A 17,984-nucleotide genomic window follows, 5' to 3' on the forward strand; every position below is an offset into this window, starting at 1 on the left:
ACAAGCAGGTCGGGACTTAGATTCCGCGCCCTGGGGAATTCTGGTCTGTGGAGCGCTAGAGGCTACCACCGGTCGGTCCATAACACAAGCTTTCTTTCTCTCAATATTGTGACAAATAGGCTAATTTAGATTTGTTGGGGATCAATAATAATATGAAACTTCAGATGGTGTATGCAGTGGTATAGTGTAGTACCTGGCGTGGTATTGCAATTCAAATATATATTACAATTTGTTGTGGGGTTGGTTTACTCAAATCAAATAGACTGTGCACTTTGCAAATGTGGCAAAGTGTCATTTTACCCATTCAGATGCAAGGAAATTTTTTGCTTGCACATGATTGGATGATGGAAATCAGCAGAGCTTTACCAAGTTTACTGTACTAAGCTCTGGGGAAAATCGGTGCAACTGCAATTGCAAAGTGCACAGTCTATTTGTCTTTAGTAAAACAACACCTTTTAAGTACTATCATGAGGTAGTCAGAGATGGGGACCCATCTTTGTTACTATATGAAGGAATGCAGTTAAATACTGGATCATTTATTGCAACCCAGATTAGTTATTACTAGAAATTTGGCCTTTTATATGTGAACCTTTTTGTAATGCATAATCTTACTACATAATGTGCATTTGAGCAAATGCTAACCATAAAACCATTTTTTTCAGTTTCAATTAGAGATAATAAAAAACAAAATTGTATTTTCAAATCCTTTTTTCCTCTAGAAGAGTTTGAGAGACTTTGACCCTGATTTACTATAGGAGTAAATAATGTTCATGTTTTGAAGTTAATTTTCACATTGAAAAATTCATTTTTGCTTTTTTTTTAGTAAATGAGGTAAAGCGGAGTGCAAATTCACTTTGCAACAAAACACCCAGTCAGGTGCACTTTAGTTATTTAATCAATTGCAAGCAAAAATTTGTTTTGTTTTTTTTTTCTTGTACCTGATTGGATATTTTTTGAAAAGTGAATTTTACTTTGATTCACTTTATTCACAAGGTATGTAAAAATATACTCTGAAAGTAAACATGCTCTACTTTTTTAGTAAACCAATTCCATGGTCGATTTCGATTCCTATTTTTTATTCAGGTTTAATTTAAAATGTTTATCTATGTTCTTATTAAAGCAAATTGTATAAGATTAAGAACAGCATAGTGTGGATAAAAATGTTAGTTTTTTTAATATTCTTTATTTAACGTGATTGTAAACTCCAAATTAAAAAAAATAACAACAGGTTTATACTTTACCTGCTCTGTGCAATGGTATTGCACAGAGTGTTCCCGAACCTCCTCTTCTCAGGTCCCCAACCAGCGCTCCTGGCTAATCCTCTTCTTGGTGAGCCAATGGCTCCTACTGCTTTAGCTAAGCCTGTGAGACCAGACCAGGATGTGAGAGGTGGGAGCCGCTGCAGGGCCCAGCACTGGATCGTGTGAGGACTCGGTAAGTATGAGTGGTCAGCGGGTGATATTTATACCTAAACATTTTTTACCTTAATGCATTCCTTGCATTAAAGTAAAAAAATGTTTAGGCTTTAGAACCACTTTAAGAAAGGCAAAGGATAACAAGTATAAGCATGTGTCATAACAACTCAGTAAGAGAGATCAGTTAGAACTAACTTTCTTTCAGAAGCAGGAAATAGCAATGCTTGACTATAATAAAGCATACAGTGAATTCAGGTGACATTATGGAAAAATGCTCATAAAACTACAGCTATCAGAAAACCTCCATGGCTCATTATGAACTGTATTTTGTCGTCTAAAGCCTTAAACAACTTTTGCAAAAAAAAAAAGGATTAATAATAAAGCATGAAAACTAACAAAAAAGGCCAGGGGAGAAGAGTCCACAGCAGGAAATGCCATGGCCCATCTAAACCGAGTATTATGCTATTGTCACTTTAACATTTGACCTTCTCATTTGAGCAATGAGGAAGCCCCAAACCACTGCAGGGACATGTACATTTTTTTCATTTAAATTTTTATTGTTTGCAACAATTTACAAAAATAACTTTCAAGGGTACAGAAAAAAAATAACATTGAAAGATTTGTATTTTTTACTTCTAAATTACTGCAGTTAGTATAAGGAGCATTTTTGAACAACATAGGTTATGTGTACACAGGTACAGTCTGTTTTTTAAAGTGCCACTGCAAAAAATCTAACAAAAAAAAAAGTTGAAATATGACATATGCTTTTTTTATGCATTTTACTTGCTAAAGGATTTGCAACTCTTTTTAGTCAGCCTTGTGATTTACACATCTTGGTTACTTTGTACAGACAGGAAGTTACTTCCTCATTTTAGCTTTACTACTTTTCTAGATCATCTCCCAGCCTACTGGACAGAGGTGATCATGTTGGTTCACTATCTTATTGTAGCACCTTCTAGTGTGCTACTATTGTTAGTGTAGGTAAATTTAATTATGGTAGGACTCATGGTAACTGTGTGAGTCAGTAATTAGGTCGGGTTACTGCAGGTCAGACTGGGAAACTCAGCAGGTTGGGACTCTTATCGCCTCTGCCTAGTTCTAGAGGACCATGGAAGCTTCCAGAAGCCAGTGGGCCGGGAGGGGTGGAGACCTAAATCTGTATGTTTATGGGAGTCAATCCCAGGTTTGGAGGCCCTGGTAGTATGGTAAGGCTTACCCAAAAATATGAGAGTGCCATGCTGGCGGGGAATTGGGTGGAAGATGGAGTGCTGAGGAGGCTGTCGGTGGCCTGGGAGGGGTCCCCTAGGTTTAGAGGGAGCCCCCTAGGTCTAGGGGAGGCTTGGCCTCCAGGCTGGGCTCAGGAAGATCCATTTAGTATCATAGTATGAAGAGGAGTGAGTACATCAGCACACCCAGGGATTCACAAGGGGAGAGACTGCCACAGCAAGCTTTCAAAGGACAGCGCTGTGCTTAATCTTTTTATCCTTGTCTTGGGAGTCCCCTTGATTTGTCCCCGTGCATTGATTCAGTCAAGTTGGGCATCCCATAATCCCTATTACCCCATCCAAGTTATTTCCACAAATAAAACAACAAAACCCAAGCTCATGGACTGTTCACTGACTGTGGAAGCAAGTGTGAGAAACTGTGTTGCCTGGCTGTACAAGGCTTAGGGGGACCCAGAAACACAGCAGTCCTCAAGAGGGTAGCGCTACACTATAAACAGTCAGGTGGTGAAGATTTCATAGGAGTCTGCAAAACTGATCAAGGAAAAATAGGCTTTACTTCCTGGCCCTGCAGAGTGGTAGGGGTTTAAGGCTAGCCATAGACACTTGGATTTCTCATATTCAACAATGTAGGCTGAATGAAAGAAAGCAATAAATTCCTCCATCCACAATAAACAGCTTGGATGGAGGAATCTGCCCTGCCAGCTATTGTATTCCGTCATCGGCAGCACTTGATGCTCACTAAATAACCGAACAGTGACTGTATATGATTGGACAGGCTAAATAGGCCAAACTTCAAACCATGTATGGCTAGCATAAAAAAGTCATGATGTGATGCTCAGGGATTTATTTTCTTTCTTCTTATCGTCACTGGAGTTGTCTTTTTTTTGGAATAAGAATTGGTTCGATTTCATTGATTTTTGCCTTTTATGAAGCTCCCCATTAATGCAACAGTATTTATACATCAGTCCACTGTACACACCCACATCTAACTGCACATTTTTCTTTTAGGCTGGAAAACTGGCCATTGAAAGAGGATGGGCAATTAATGTTGGCAAGTATAATATTTTAATTCATTATTTAAAAAATATTTTACTCTTTTTAACAATTTTTCATACCTAAAAAAAAAAAAAACAAATAAGTTCTAAATAGGATTTATTTATTATTAATTGTTTGCAGTATTCTAGATGTGCAAAATGTTTGTATAAGGGCCTTGTCACAATGGAAAATCTGTTGGTTGTAACCCCATGCCAGTGTGTAGAATCTGAGGTGCAGCTGTTACTCTACCCAATGAAAATGCTTCCCCTTTTGTAATGAACTGTTGCAAAATCTTAATCACTAGTGAGGGAGCAACAGTGGAGTGATTGTTCAGCCAATGAGAAAGTGATTCAGTTTGAGAATGTGAGTGGAGTGGCTGGCCATACACGTGTAGAATTTCGAAGAAAAATTCTTAGAAAAAGAAGATTCTACAAAAGTTTGTTAATTTTTCTAATCATTTTGTGAATCAAATTGATGTTCCATTCTGACCACAAGGGTCGAAGGTGCAGAATGAAAAGTTTTTCTCGAACAAACAGATTTTTTTTTTTCCCAAAAACTCATATACAGATACGGAGCAAAGTCCGCACATAGACATATTACACGTTCTCCTATAACGCAGACGGGTCAAAGATGTCTGTTTGAAGTGTGATTCATCTCGAGGCAAAATATCATAATATAGCAAATGTATAATACATACCAGTAGATATGATTATAGTAAATAAACTAGATAAGTATAATGGACAATGATCCACTGAGTAGGGAGTTCTCAGATAATAGGACTGTGGAGTGTAAGGCAGAAATATCTTCTGAAGGCGTATATGCCATATGTGTCTGTATCTGGAAAATGTAGGTTACTTTTGTAAAGAATAGTCACACCTGTATGTGGATAGATGCTCTGTTCCTTATAGAAGATATGATTAGTAGGGGAATGTAGAAGGTGTGAGATGGAGAGAAGAGAGAAAAGAGAAGGGAACGTCGATTGAAGAGAAATGTAAAAAGTGACGTCGTAAAGGGTAGGGGGAGAGCGAAATAAAAAGAAAAAAGAAAAAAAAAGGGGGGGGGAGAAGGGGTCAATGATTAGGCAATTGCAGCTAAACCAATCACATCATTATATATTGGCCAAACTAAAAAAAAAAAAAAAAAACCCTACATCTTATTTAAAATACAATCCGCTTAGACTCAATCCATGGGGTAACTCCTGAGGTAAACGCCTTAAAGGTATTTCACCACCAAGTCTCAGCTCATTCATTCATTAGATTTCTAACAGTGTATGTGGTTTTAATTCGGTAAAGTCTATTCATTCCAAAATCAAATGTTAAAGGCATACAAAATTTTTCAAGCGACAAATTGAATGTTCTGAGAATATTCATATGAATTGTCCTAAGACTTTTCCAAGGAATATTTATTTGAAATTCTATTTATCTATGACCTGCTTTAGAGATCCTGCTATTGGTGAGTTGTCACCAACAAAATAATTGCTAGTGTGACATGATCCTAATTTTAATAAGAGCTTTTCGTTTCAGAAAGTATGGTCTTGATGTATCATGTCAGTCCTGGAAACTAGTTAAAGCGGAGCTCCACCCAAAAGTGGAAGCTCAACTTGTTTGCCTCCCCCCCCCCCTTCCACTGCTATATTTGGCACCCTTTGGGGGGAAAGGGGGAGCCGGTACCTGTTTTTGACAGGTACCCACTCCCACTGCTGGCTCAGTTCACCGTGGTGAAGTGAGCCAGAAGTTCGGCCCTCTCCTCCCTCCCGCAGTCTCCTGGGAACTTTCACAGGTCCCAGAAGACTGCCAGACCAATCCACTTGCTCCACCCCATCCCCTCCCGAAGCCACTGGAGACATGTCACATGTCCCATGTCCCAGAGGGCTGTAGAACTATTCAGAGTGCCACATGAGCTCGAGCATGTGCAATGGAGAGCCACCTGTGGTTTCTCAGGAAGCCAAAACCAACTCCCAAATTCAAGTTGGAGGTGCTAGCAAACCAATATTTCTCTTTAATTCCCAAGGGCTACAAGTCCAATTTTAAATTTTAGGGCCTATTCACACCAGTCTGCCTTGTGCTACACATACCCTACAAGTGCTTTATTGATATGCTGCAGTACAGCAGTTCATTTATTTTAAATTGGCCCCGATAAAGAATAATCTGCTCCTGCACATTGCACATCATACTTTATGGTGCATTGTACTGCAGGTGCTTTGTGTAGATGCATTGGGATGGCATGTAAAATGACTAGCATGCAAAGCAATGCACCATACTTAGTGCTTTACCAAGCACTGCAGTAACAGAAAATTTTACTGTACGTTACAACCAGTGGTGTAGCATGGGGAGGGGGCAGCTGGTGGCATTGCCCCAGGCACAACATTTAGAGGGATGCAGAAATAAGTCCCATGCTGTGCCAGGCCTCTCTGAAGTGTCCTTTTTGATGTGCATATATTTTGCCTACAGCAAACCTTACATTCAAAATAAAAAAAATAATATAAATAGTTCCTATCTAATCCTATGTTAAGTCATAATTAATCCTAATCAGCCCTAATTATTTGTCCCTCCCCTGTTTTACGTCGTATGCTGTATTATCAATATTGTTAATGTTCCTAAGAAAATTCTACCCTCTCTATGAATAATGCTTCATGTCATCCTAATCCTGCTTTTTTATTTTATTATAAGGTGGTGGCTTTCATCATTGTTCCGGTGACAAAGGTGGAGGATTTTGTGCATATGCTGATATAACATTAGCTATCAAGGTACAATTCTAGATAATACGTTGTCTATTCTGAAATAGCTGTAGGAGTAAGATATTTAGCTTGGTCCAAAGTCAGTAAACTATTAAACAAACAATTTCTGCATCTGTTTATGGTAGAAACCTGTAACATTTTTGTCATCTTAAATTCCAAAACTTTTTTTTTTTAGTTTTGGACAGAGTAGTGACTGATTAGAACTTCAGATTTATGTTCCTGGGTTCATCCTCATTGGACAGTTGACAGTGTGACAAAAGGACAGAAATCATAGGGTCGTATGTTGGATAGGGACACAAAAATTAATAAAAAACACAGTTATAGTTATTTAATGGAAAGGAAAGAGGTTGGAACATCCGTGTCTTCCTGTCCTGGTGAAACCTTCCCATTTCTTGTAAATAGGGACTATGGGATGCCCAACTTAACTGAACCAATGAACGGCAACAACTTCCTATTTACAGAAAAAGATCCTGGACTGTACTTCTCCTTGCATGCGGTCAGTCTTTATGGATCAGTAGCAAAAGCCCTTTATGGGCTAGGGACTCTCAGGCCCTCTGAAATTTAGCACAGGTTGCAAACTGCATGCTATAGTATCTTTTCTCCCCCGTAGAGAGCCTGCAGACACTACCATCCCTCCCGGCTGCTCTGAAGATCTCCCAGGACAAAGATAAAGGGTTAAGCATAATGTTGTCCTGTGAAAGCTTGCTACATGTGACAGTTCTCCCCTTGTAAATCCCTGGGCGTGCTGATGCCTTCTTTCCTCCCACTGCTCCCCAACATTAATTCTATTCATACTGTGATACTGAATGGATCCTCATGAGCCAGCCCCAGCCTATACCTGAAGGCCAGCACCCCCAGACCTAGGGGACCCCTCTCAGGCCACCTACCTGTTCCTCCGCACGCCATCTTCTACCTCACTCCTCTGCTAGCCTGACTCTCCCATATTTATAGGTTAAGCCTCCCCACGCTACCAGGGCCTCTAAGCCTGGGATTGGCTAGACTCCCATAAACATGCAGATTTAGGTCTCCACCCCTTCTGCCCATTGGCTTCTGGAAGCTTCTATTGTCCTCCAGAAATGGTGAAGGCGATAGAGTCCCAACCTGCTGTGTCACCCAGCCTGACCTGCAGTAACCCGACCTAATTACAGACTCACACAGTTACCATGAGTCTTACCATAATTATTATTATTATTATACAGTATTTATAAAGCGCCAATAGTTCGCTCAGCGCTGTACATTACAAAGGGGGACAGAACATGTGACAGAACAATACCAATACAATGCAAAACATGAGGGGATTGAGGGCCCTGCTCTTTCGAGCTTACAATCTAGGAGATGAATATAACCTACACTAACACTAGTATCTGGACAGTTTGTACACCAGTGTTAATTTTAAGGATTTTCTTCCCACTTTTATTTGGTCATGAATGTATAAGAACAAGTTTCCTATGCAGGGGTACAACAAATGGGCTATAGATAAAGTTACAACATCCTAAGCTTGCTCACTCTATGTCTGTTCCAGTCACAAACAGACAACAACTCCCTCCTAAACAAAAACTTCCTGCTTTAAAACCAAACCCTAGCTTCATGTTTTGCAGTAACATCTTGTACATTGCGCAGGGTCTGTCTGTGAAAAGGCACTTATTTAAAGGCTAAGTTTTTTTCCTTTAATAACATGTTACATCCATATTCAGAGTGTAACATGTTACTAAAGCAGCAGCCTCACACTCCCCTCCACCCCTGATCCCCCAGAGTTCTGTGAATGAATGAACTACAAGTACCGTCTTCCACTGCGGCTGACAGCTTGTAGTTCTCAATGAACTGTGAGAGCGATGGTGATTGATTCTTCCTGCTATATATAATTTTTTTTTTGCTTGTTTGTTTTCTTGTTTTACAAAATTGAAATTATTCTTTAACAATCCTCTCACTTCCCTCGCAGTTTTTGACTTGGTTAATACTGGTAATCATGCTCTGACCCAGGCAACACTCCTAAGGACCCCTCATCCTGCCTTCTGAAAAACCTCAATGAAATGGTAGTCCTGAGTGGTGACTACATCACTAAAGTGTGACTTAGGTCTTCCCCCAGGCATGGCTTGCTGATGGAAAGAGAGCTCCCAGCATGTCGCATAACCTGCAATTAAAAGTAATTTTTAACTGACAATATAGTGCAAAAAGGAGTGTCCAATGCACTTTCAAACTAGCCAGCAACAAAAAAAAAATAACTAATCTGTTTCAACAACTTGGATTAAAAGCAGTTTTAGCCACATACATGCAAAACACGTGGAAGCTTCACTGTCTAGACACCTCTGATAAATGTGGTCGCTAGCTGGAAACTATCGGCGTTTCCCAAATATGGGACCCACATAGTATATAGCAGGCTCACCTGGAGGCAGCCCTGTTCATACAGCACCTTCACAAGGCAGCTGGAGCCTTCAGTGTGCGTCAGCACAAAGTCCAAAAAAGTAATTATGGCAGCTACACTTATTAGAGGTGCCTAAACAAAGCTGTGTGGTTTCCACGTATATTAGTAGATGTATTGTAAAGTGAACTATTGATTCTGGAGTTCTGTTTTAGGCCACCTTTGCCTTTTTAGTCTGGCGGATTTAGGGAGCTAAACATGATGTAGTTAGACCTTTTCTTTTTAATTTGTCCCCAGAATGTATTAGAAAGCTTTTCATTGGTGTACATTTGTATATATTTATTTATATTGAATATTGTGTGTGTTACATGTATTTATTTCTGTGGAGAGATTAACATCACGCTATTGTTAACATGTTTTATAACATCTTGGGTATATTTTGTTTTTGTTATTTTTCTAAGTTCTTATTTGAACGTGTTGAAGGAATATCCAAAGCAACAATTATAGATCTGGATGCTCATCAGGTATTGAACTACTCCTAACCTTTATAGAATTTTATTCTGTGTGTGTATATATATATATATACAGTCATGGCCGAAATTGTTGGCACCCTTGATATTTCTCCAGGAAATCATGTATTTCTCACGAAACGTATTGCATTAACACATGTTTTGCTATACACATGTTTATTCCCTTTGTGTGTATTGGGACAAAACAAAAAAAGGGAGGAAAGAAAGCAAATTCGACATAATGTCACACAAACCTCCAAAAATGGGCTGGACAAAAGTATTGGCACCCTTTCACAACTGCGGATAAATAAGAATGTTACAAGCATGTGATGCTCCTGTAAACTCACCTGGGGCAAGTAACAGGTGTGGGCAATATAGAAATCACACCTGAAAGCAGATAAAAAGGAGAGACGTTCACTTAACCTTTGCATTGTGTGTCTGTCTGTGCCACACTAAGCATGGACAACAGAAAGAGGAGACGAGAACTGTCTGAGGACCTGAGAACCAAAATTGTGGCAAAATATCAACAATCTCAAGGTTACAAGTCCATCTCCAGAGAACTAGATTTGCCTTTGTCCACAGTGCGCAACATTATCAAGAAGTTTGCAACCCATGGCACTGTAGCTAATCTCCCTGGTCGTGGACGGATGAGGAAAATTGATGAAAGATTGCAACGCAGAATAGTCCGGATGGTGGATAAGCAGCCCCAAACATGTTCCAAAGACATTCAAGCTGTCCTGCAGGCTCAGGGAGCATCAGTGTCAGCGCGAACTATCCGTCGACATTTAAATGAAATGAAACGCTATGGCAGGAGACCCAGGAGGACCCCACTGCTGACACAGAGACATAAAAAAGCAAGACTACAGTTTGCCAAAATGTACTTGAGTAAGCCAAAAGCCTTCTGGGAAAACGTCTTGTGGACAGATGAGACCAAGATAGAGCTTTTCGGTAAAGCACATCATTCTACTGTTTACCGAAAACGGAATGAGGCCTACAAAGAACAAAACACAGTACCTACGGTAAAATATGGTGGAGGTTCAATGATGTTTTGGGGTTGTTTTGCTGCCTCTGGCACTGGGTGCCTTGACTGTGTGCAAGGCATCATGAAATCTGAGGATTACCAAAGGATTTTGGGTCGCACTGTAGGGCCCAGTGTCAGAAAGCTGGGTTTGCGTCCAAGATCCTGGGTCTTCCAGCAGGACAATGACCCCAAACATACGTCAAAAAGCACTCAGAAATGGATGGCAAAGAAGCGCTGGAGAGTTCTGAAGTGGCCAGCAATGAGCCCAGATCTAAATCCCATTGAACACCTGTGGAGAGATCTTAAAATTGCTGTTGGGAAAAGGTGTCCTTCCAATAAGAGAGACCTGGAGCTGTTTGCAAAGGAAGAGTGGTCCAAAATTCCGGGTGAGAGGTGTCAGAAGCTTATTGATGGTTATAGGAAGCGACTGATTTCAGTTATGTTTTCCAAAGGGTGTGCAACCAAATATTAAGTTAAGGGTGCCAATACTTTTGTCCAGCCCATTTTTGGGGTTTTGTGTGACATTATGTCATATTTGCTTTTCTGCCTCTGTTTTATATTTGTTCCAATACATACAAAGGGAATAAACATGTGTATAGCAAAACATGTGTTAATGCAATACCTTTTTTGTGTGAAATACTTGATTTTCAGGAAAAATATCAAGGGTGCCAACAATTTCGGCCATGACTGTATATATATGTATACATTATTGTTTATATTATACATTATTGTTAATCGTATTGTTATTGAAGGTCTAGTGGTTGTGATGTTCATTTTTTTTATTATTATTTTTTTTAGTCTTAAAAAAACAAGTTCTAGTTTGACATATGTTCTAACCCATTCCTACTTTCTCCACAACTAAAAAAAAAAGCAAAAAGATTTTAGCTGGATGTTTAGCTTTGATTTTTACCCACTTCCCTATTTTGTCAATTTTCTGAACTGATTATGTTTTTACCAGATTGGAACGGTGAAAATACCTGACAATATATTCAGTTACAGTACATATTGACATATACTACCCATTTACTTTTGTGCTACTAGTGAAAGCTCCTATTCGGTCTTTCTTTCACATTACTGAAGTCTATTTAACTAAAGGTAGCTACTATGAGAATATTTTTGTAAAGCTTCATAGCTGATTGAAAGAGGCAATGAGTTGTTTCCAGATTCGGTGCCACATCATTATTTGATTTAATATTTGTTCACTGTATCATGGGGTCTGCCTGACTTGCTTGCACGAACTGTACTCTTTTGCAAAGCAAAATATACTTGTAATACATGCATACATGTGTTTTTTAATATACTATGTTTATGAGACGCATTTTACCTTGAAACTAGGGAAATGGACATGAAAGAGATTTCATTGATGATAAAAGGGTCTACATTATGGATGTGTACAATCGTCATATTTATCCTGGAGATACTATGGCAAAACGTAAGTAATGTCGCTAATGTAACTTAAGCCACATTTGATATTGCAATAGAGGAGCTCTGCATGCTGAACAGTAGAGATTTTACTGTATAGTCATATGTAAAACTAACTTTTTTTTTTTCAGAAAACTTACATTTTTTTTTTGTACTTTTGCCTTTTCTGAGGCACTAATGATGTAGCCAGTACTTCCTAGCTTCCCCCTGGAAGGCAACATCACCAGAGTCTTCCAGGGAGCACTCATATGTAAACTACAAAATATTACAAGATTTTACAAAATCTCATGACATGTCAGGGAAAAGTCCCTGAAGCCATGGCAACATGTAAACTAAACAGAGGCAGCTAGGGATTTGTGCATGCATCTCAGGCAATATAGAATGTTTTGTTATTTTTTTTTATACATTTCCATGGCTTTAACAACAAGAGTGTCAGGTAGCATTATGATGCTCACATTGCTAAAGCCATGGCATTGTTGAAATATAAGCAAACTACACCAAATCTCATAAATCGTATGGCACAGAGAACAAGTCCTCCATCGAAGACTTATATTTTTAAAATGGCAGCAAGGGATTTCAAGCTTGTAGCAGACTGTGCAATGTGATCGGCAAACAGATACAGGAAAGGGGCATATAGGCATAACAATATTCATGTGTTTTCTATATTAATTTTCTTAATGTTGGCATTTTACTGTTGGGGAGCTTTGCTTTAATTGCTATACAGTATGTTTTTGGTGGGTTTTTTTTTTTTGTAACAGGTATAGGTGGGTATTTAAATAACATATCCCTGTGAGGACCCTAAGCACTGTCTTAGAATGGCACTCAAGTCTGTTACCCATCAAATCACATGAAACTGTGCAGAAAAACCTTGGCATGGTTTGAAGTTTTGAAGCCAGTAATATAAAAGTTATTGTCTTTAAATTGGACAAGTTGTTTGTTTGTTTTTTTAAATTTGATTTGTGGTTTGTGTTACTACAGTTAGGAGTAGGACAATGGTAAAAGTTAGTGCCTTTTATTTGGTGTGGGGAAAAGGGTTTGACTTAAGTTTCACTTAGGAGCAGGGCTAGGTTCCGTTAGCATTAGGTCAAAGGAACCACCCACAACTGTGGTTATGCAAAAATCTAGATATTCAGTATTAAATTATTCTAAATGTGCATGCTTGCCTATAAAAGATTCATATCTTCTCCCCCTATCAAGTGTAACATATTCTGTCTGAGCATGACTCTAAACCAGCAATGGGCAAACTACAGCCCGCGGGCCGTATACGGCCCAGCGGACCTTTTAATCCGGCCCACGAAGCGTGGCAAACATTGCCTGTCAGAATGTGTGTAGGCGGGGCAGCGTGAGGAACGTGAGGGGAGCTAGGCTCCTCTCACAGTCCGCCCTGAAGACCGGAACGGCGCGGGAACACGGCAAGAGGAACGCGTGGAGCAAAGGTAAGTGAATTGACACAGGGGGGACTTGGCTTACTACTTGCGGGGAAATAGTACTGTGGGGGATGAAATACTATATGAGGGATGAATTAATATGGGGAATGAATTACTATAGGGGGGATGAATTACTATGGGGGATGAATTACTATGGGGGATGAATTACTATATGGGGGATGAATTACTATGGGGGATGAATTACTAGATGGGGGATGAATTACTAGATGGGGGATGAATTACTAGATGGGGGATGAATTACTAGATGGGGGATGAATTACTATATGGGGGATGAATTACTATATGGGGGATGAATTACTATGGGGGATGAATTACTATATGGGGGATGAATTACTATATGGGGGATGAATTACTATGGGGGATGAATTACTATATGGGGGATGAATTACTATATGGGGGATGAATTACTATATGGGGGATGAATTACTATGGGTGATGAATTACTATATGGGGGAATATTACTATACTTACTATGGATGACACATACACATCATTCATCTACTCTTGGTCCGGCCCCCGGGTCCAATATATGAACCCATTGCGGCCCTCAAGTCAAAAAGTTTGCCCACCCCTGCTCTAAACCATCTCATCTCAGAGAGGATTCCATGAAACTCCAATTTATGCATCTGAAATAAATTGAAGCTGAAACCAATGATACTTTTAGCTATCTGTAAGACTGACCATCAATGCAAGGAGCATTCTTCCCACTGATTACAAATGTGAGGAGTAATCTTATCATTGTTCACCAATACAGTGGGATCCTTCTCACACTGACTTTCCTACTGTCCAGCAATGTAAGGGATCATTTTACCAACAACCAATCTAAGGTACAATGACCACAAATGTAAAGCACAACTTCAGTGACCACCAATTTAAGCAGGCCCTTCTTCGCTGACCATCATGGTAGCCAGACTTTTCTTCACGTACCACCATAATTTTGTTGTATAGAGCAGCCCAGAGTGTAAAATATGCTAATTACACCACATAAGTTATTTTTTCATTTAGATATAATGGTATACACAGAGCATCCCTGAACCACCCTTCTCAGGTCCTCTGCCACTCTTCTTGGTGGCTATCCCAAACCTTCTCCAAACTAAATGACTGACTGGAGACTGCACTGTCTACTGTTACACTTTTCTGTGAAGACCAGAAGTTCAGGGAAGCTTCTTTGAGAGAGCACGAGCCAGCAGCATTGAAAAGTTGTAAACTGCAAGTGCTGGGATAAGAATGTCAACAAATAGTTTATTGGGGAATGTCTATTTTACTGCACTCCACGCGTTAAACAAAAATACTACTTTAAAGATGATCCAATCATGGATGGATAGATTTACATTACACATGTACAATAGACATTTACAATACACACTGATCTAAAGGATCCAATCTGAAGCAAAATTTGTCTGAGAACTATTTGGTAACTGTAGTAATAATAGAAATTTTGTGTGCTGAATTTTAGAAGACAGGTTTAAAGGACAATAAAAAGTGGAGTTTTTCATAGCTAGTAATTAGATTATGACTTTACTTTTATTGTAGGTTAGAAAATTTAAGCAGAAAATTTGGTTATTGTAAGGCTTTCTGGATGATTTTGTCTGGTTAAACAGGAATCAGGATTACACTTTTCACTCTATACAGGAGCAATAAAAAGGAGGATTGAACTGGATTGGGGCACAGAGGACAAGGAATACCTAGAGAAAGTGGAAACACACGTGAAAGGAGCTCTAAATGAAGTGACCCCAGATGTAATAGTCTACAATGCAGGGACTGATATACTCGATGGAGATCCACTTGGATGTCTCTCTATTTCCCCTCAAGTAAGTGTTACAATCTCTACTATAAATAAATACACACACACACCACATATAAAGCTGCATGGTATTAGATAGCGTACAGAACTATTTACAATATGGTAAGCATTACAAATAATTTCCTGATAGTTGACTGCAGACTCCTGGTACCAGCTGTTGTCATGTATTTGCATAGCAAATCCACAAGAGGGCTCAGCACACAAAAATGTAGATTATTTATTCTCTAATGAATTCTTCATAGGCACTTGGACTGTGTTATTGCTCTAATGCAGTCAGGCTGGATGCAAAACAACATATGTGTAGGTCTTTTTCTCTTGTTATCAAAGTATTATTGCTGCAGCCCTATATCAAGCCCTGTGCTGGCAGCAAGCTAGAGATCAGGACTGCTGCTCTCACATAGAGTGCAGAGGTCCCAATCTCCAATGATCAGACATACCCCCTGCACAGTGCTCCAATCAACAATGCTCATACTCCCAGAGCAGTGTTCCATCCTCTGTCTCCTACATTACTGAAGGACACAACATAGACATAAGGGTTGGAGGGAGTAAGTACAGCACGCAGTGGGGTACACAACCTCTCGACACTCCAAGAAGTGTCGAATGTTGAAGATTTTGATGGAGGCTGCATGGCTGGAATGAGGTAAAGGGCATGGGCCACCAGAGCAGTAAGTATGGTGTTTTCTATTACCGGAAACTACTGTTGCAAAAGGAGATCTCCCTTTAAGACCTAAATGGGGGAGGGGGGGGTAAATTCTTTGTCTACTCTTTCCAAACTAAGGCGCAAATGATAGAATAATTTATACAAATTATTATCTTGGATTATAAATTTAGCCCGTTATATTGCAAATCAAAATTATGTAAAAGCTTTCTATCTCCTTAACCCTACTACATGACTAAGTCTTCCTGATTTTTTTTTTAAATAATTTAGGGCATTATAAAAAGGGATGAGATTGTGTTCAGCATTGCCAGGAGTCGCTCTATACCTATCCTGATGGTCACCTCTGGTGGATACCAAAAGCGAACAGCACGGATAATTGCGGATTCCATTCTCAACCTGCACAACCTTGGCCTTATTAATAAAGCCTCAGCAGAGACACATGAACCTAGGATATAAGTCAAGATACATGGCAAACCAAGGTTTTTGTTTAACTAATTACTTCTGGCAATAATTTACACACTACATTTTTGTTTTAAAAAATGTAACTACATTTAAAATACTGTGTATTTGTTTGAGTGGTGAAAATGAGCCTGATAAACACTGGAGCACTTTGATTTTTATTAATAATAGCCAATGTCCCCTGATTCTATATATAGCTAAAACACTTATTCATAGTTGTGTATTGTAAGCACCTTAAGGACATTTTAAGTTTTTGGGTTGAGTAAGCAACTGCTGTTAATCATAAGGAAGCATTAATAGATAAAATAATGCTATAAAAAGCAGGAGTGGAGGAATAGGTGCTGTACTTGGTTCTTCCAGTATTAAAGGTTTGGAATTGTCATATGTGCCCCCATGCAGTTTTCCTATTACTTTGAAAATGCTAGCAGATGTGTGAGGTGAGGGTGTCCATAATATGTCTCCTGTTCTGCTTCTGCATATGTTTTTTTTTTTTTTTTTTTTTTTTATTTGTTTTTATTTGAGGGGGGGGACTTTTGCCTCTGGAGCATGATGGCAATGTGGCTTTAAATTGAAATACATCTACTCATAATCCTTCTGGGAATTAAAGACCCCTAATCAAGACCTGAAAGCCAACTGTGTACACTTTCTGTGGACTTATGCTTCCACAGATGGCCAATCACTCAAGCTTCAATAGGATGGCCACCCAATCTTTTATTTCTGGGCTGATAGTTTGTAAGAGTAATGTTGTAGGGTCAAATAGTACACACTTCTAAAGTACCGTAAATCCTTATGATTGACAAAAGGCAGTGCTTACTTTCCTTGACCTCATTGTTTGCAGTTTATGCATTAGTACACTTTTTGTAAATCTAATGATGCACTTTAGAGCTAGACTACACAGGTATGTGGGGTATCATAACTGTACAGGGTTTGTTGCATTTTGCTCTAGAACCTCAACATCCAACTTCAGTAGCCAATATTTTCTAGAGAACTAGAATGGTCGTTTAAGAAAAAGCATTAGACAGCATACAATGTTTTCTGTTAAATTAACTGAAAAACATTTATATACTTTAGATGTGTGTCCACATGCTATCACCAGCACAAAAAACTGTGAGTGTTCTTACTTTAGGAAATACACTAACTGGTAAGGCACTAATTGTAATAATTTATTAAGAGTCATTTTATTTCTGTGACTTATTTGTTAATAAACAGTTGTCAAAATGTGATCAGTATGGCTTTTTTTTTAATGAGAATAATCTTCACATTTTTGAAAACCTTACTATTACTACTGATGCTTGCCACCTAAAATTCCTCTATTACATTGGGTAAGGTGGTCTAGCAATGGTGTAATTCATCCGAGCTGAGCCCTGTACCAGTACACAGAGGAAAACCAAGAAATTGGCTTTATCAGCTTCTTATCTCATGCCAAAATGCAGGGAAAACCCAACTGCTAAATGGGATTCCCTTTGGGGGCACTGGAGGACAAGTTATCAATGTATTCCAATGGCGCATTTCTGTATCTTAACGCTTCCCACCCGGCCACTGCACATAAACGGCTAGTTGGGAGCTTTGCTGTTCTGATTGGACGTTCAGGAACGTCCTTCAGAACATGCACACAAGCGCAGCTGTGCACTCTTGATGTGCCTGTGTCCCTCGGACACAGAGCAACACCGCTTGGCAGAAGGGCCCTCTGATAGATCACATCCACAGCCATCATTTTATGTCAACAAAGCCACCATTCAGGTGAATGGCTCTGCCTCTCCTCGCACAGATCCCGCAAGTGAGGAGAAACAGAGCCGATCTGTGAGTAAAATCACCCTGTCCCAGTGCCAGTGATCCACATCTGTCCCAGTGCCAGTGATCCACATCTGTGATCCACATCTGTCAGTGTCAG

General features: G+C 39.4%; 1 protein-coding gene across 1 annotated transcript in view; it reads left to right on the forward strand.

Moving 5' to 3' along the window:
* Window positions 1-17,316, forward strand: part of HDAC11 (histone deacetylase 11) — a 31,775-nt gene extending 14,459 nt beyond the window's left edge. Inside the window, exons 5-10 of the mRNA XM_089678743.1 lie at window positions 3,650-3,692; window positions 6,346-6,422; window positions 9,234-9,296; window positions 11,638-11,734; window positions 14,805-14,983; window positions 15,905-17,316. Of these exons, the coding sequence (XP_089534869.1) occupies window positions 3,650-3,692; window positions 6,346-6,422; window positions 9,234-9,296; window positions 11,638-11,734; window positions 14,805-14,983; window positions 15,905-16,090 (645 nt within the window). The 3' untranslated portion in view covers window positions 16,091-17,316. The remainder of the gene's footprint in view (window positions 1-3,649; window positions 3,693-6,345; window positions 6,423-9,233; window positions 9,297-11,637; window positions 11,735-14,804; window positions 14,984-15,904) is intronic.
* Window positions 17,317-17,984: the final 668 nt, after the last annotated feature.

This window comes from Staurois parvus, unplaced genomic scaffold, assembly GCF_062004578.1.
Source record: "Staurois parvus isolate SC_StPar_1 unplaced genomic scaffold, SC_StPar_1.0 ptg000209l, whole genome shotgun sequence".
NCBI classification, from domain to species: Eukaryota; Metazoa; Chordata; class Amphibia; order Anura; family Ranidae; genus Staurois; species Staurois parvus.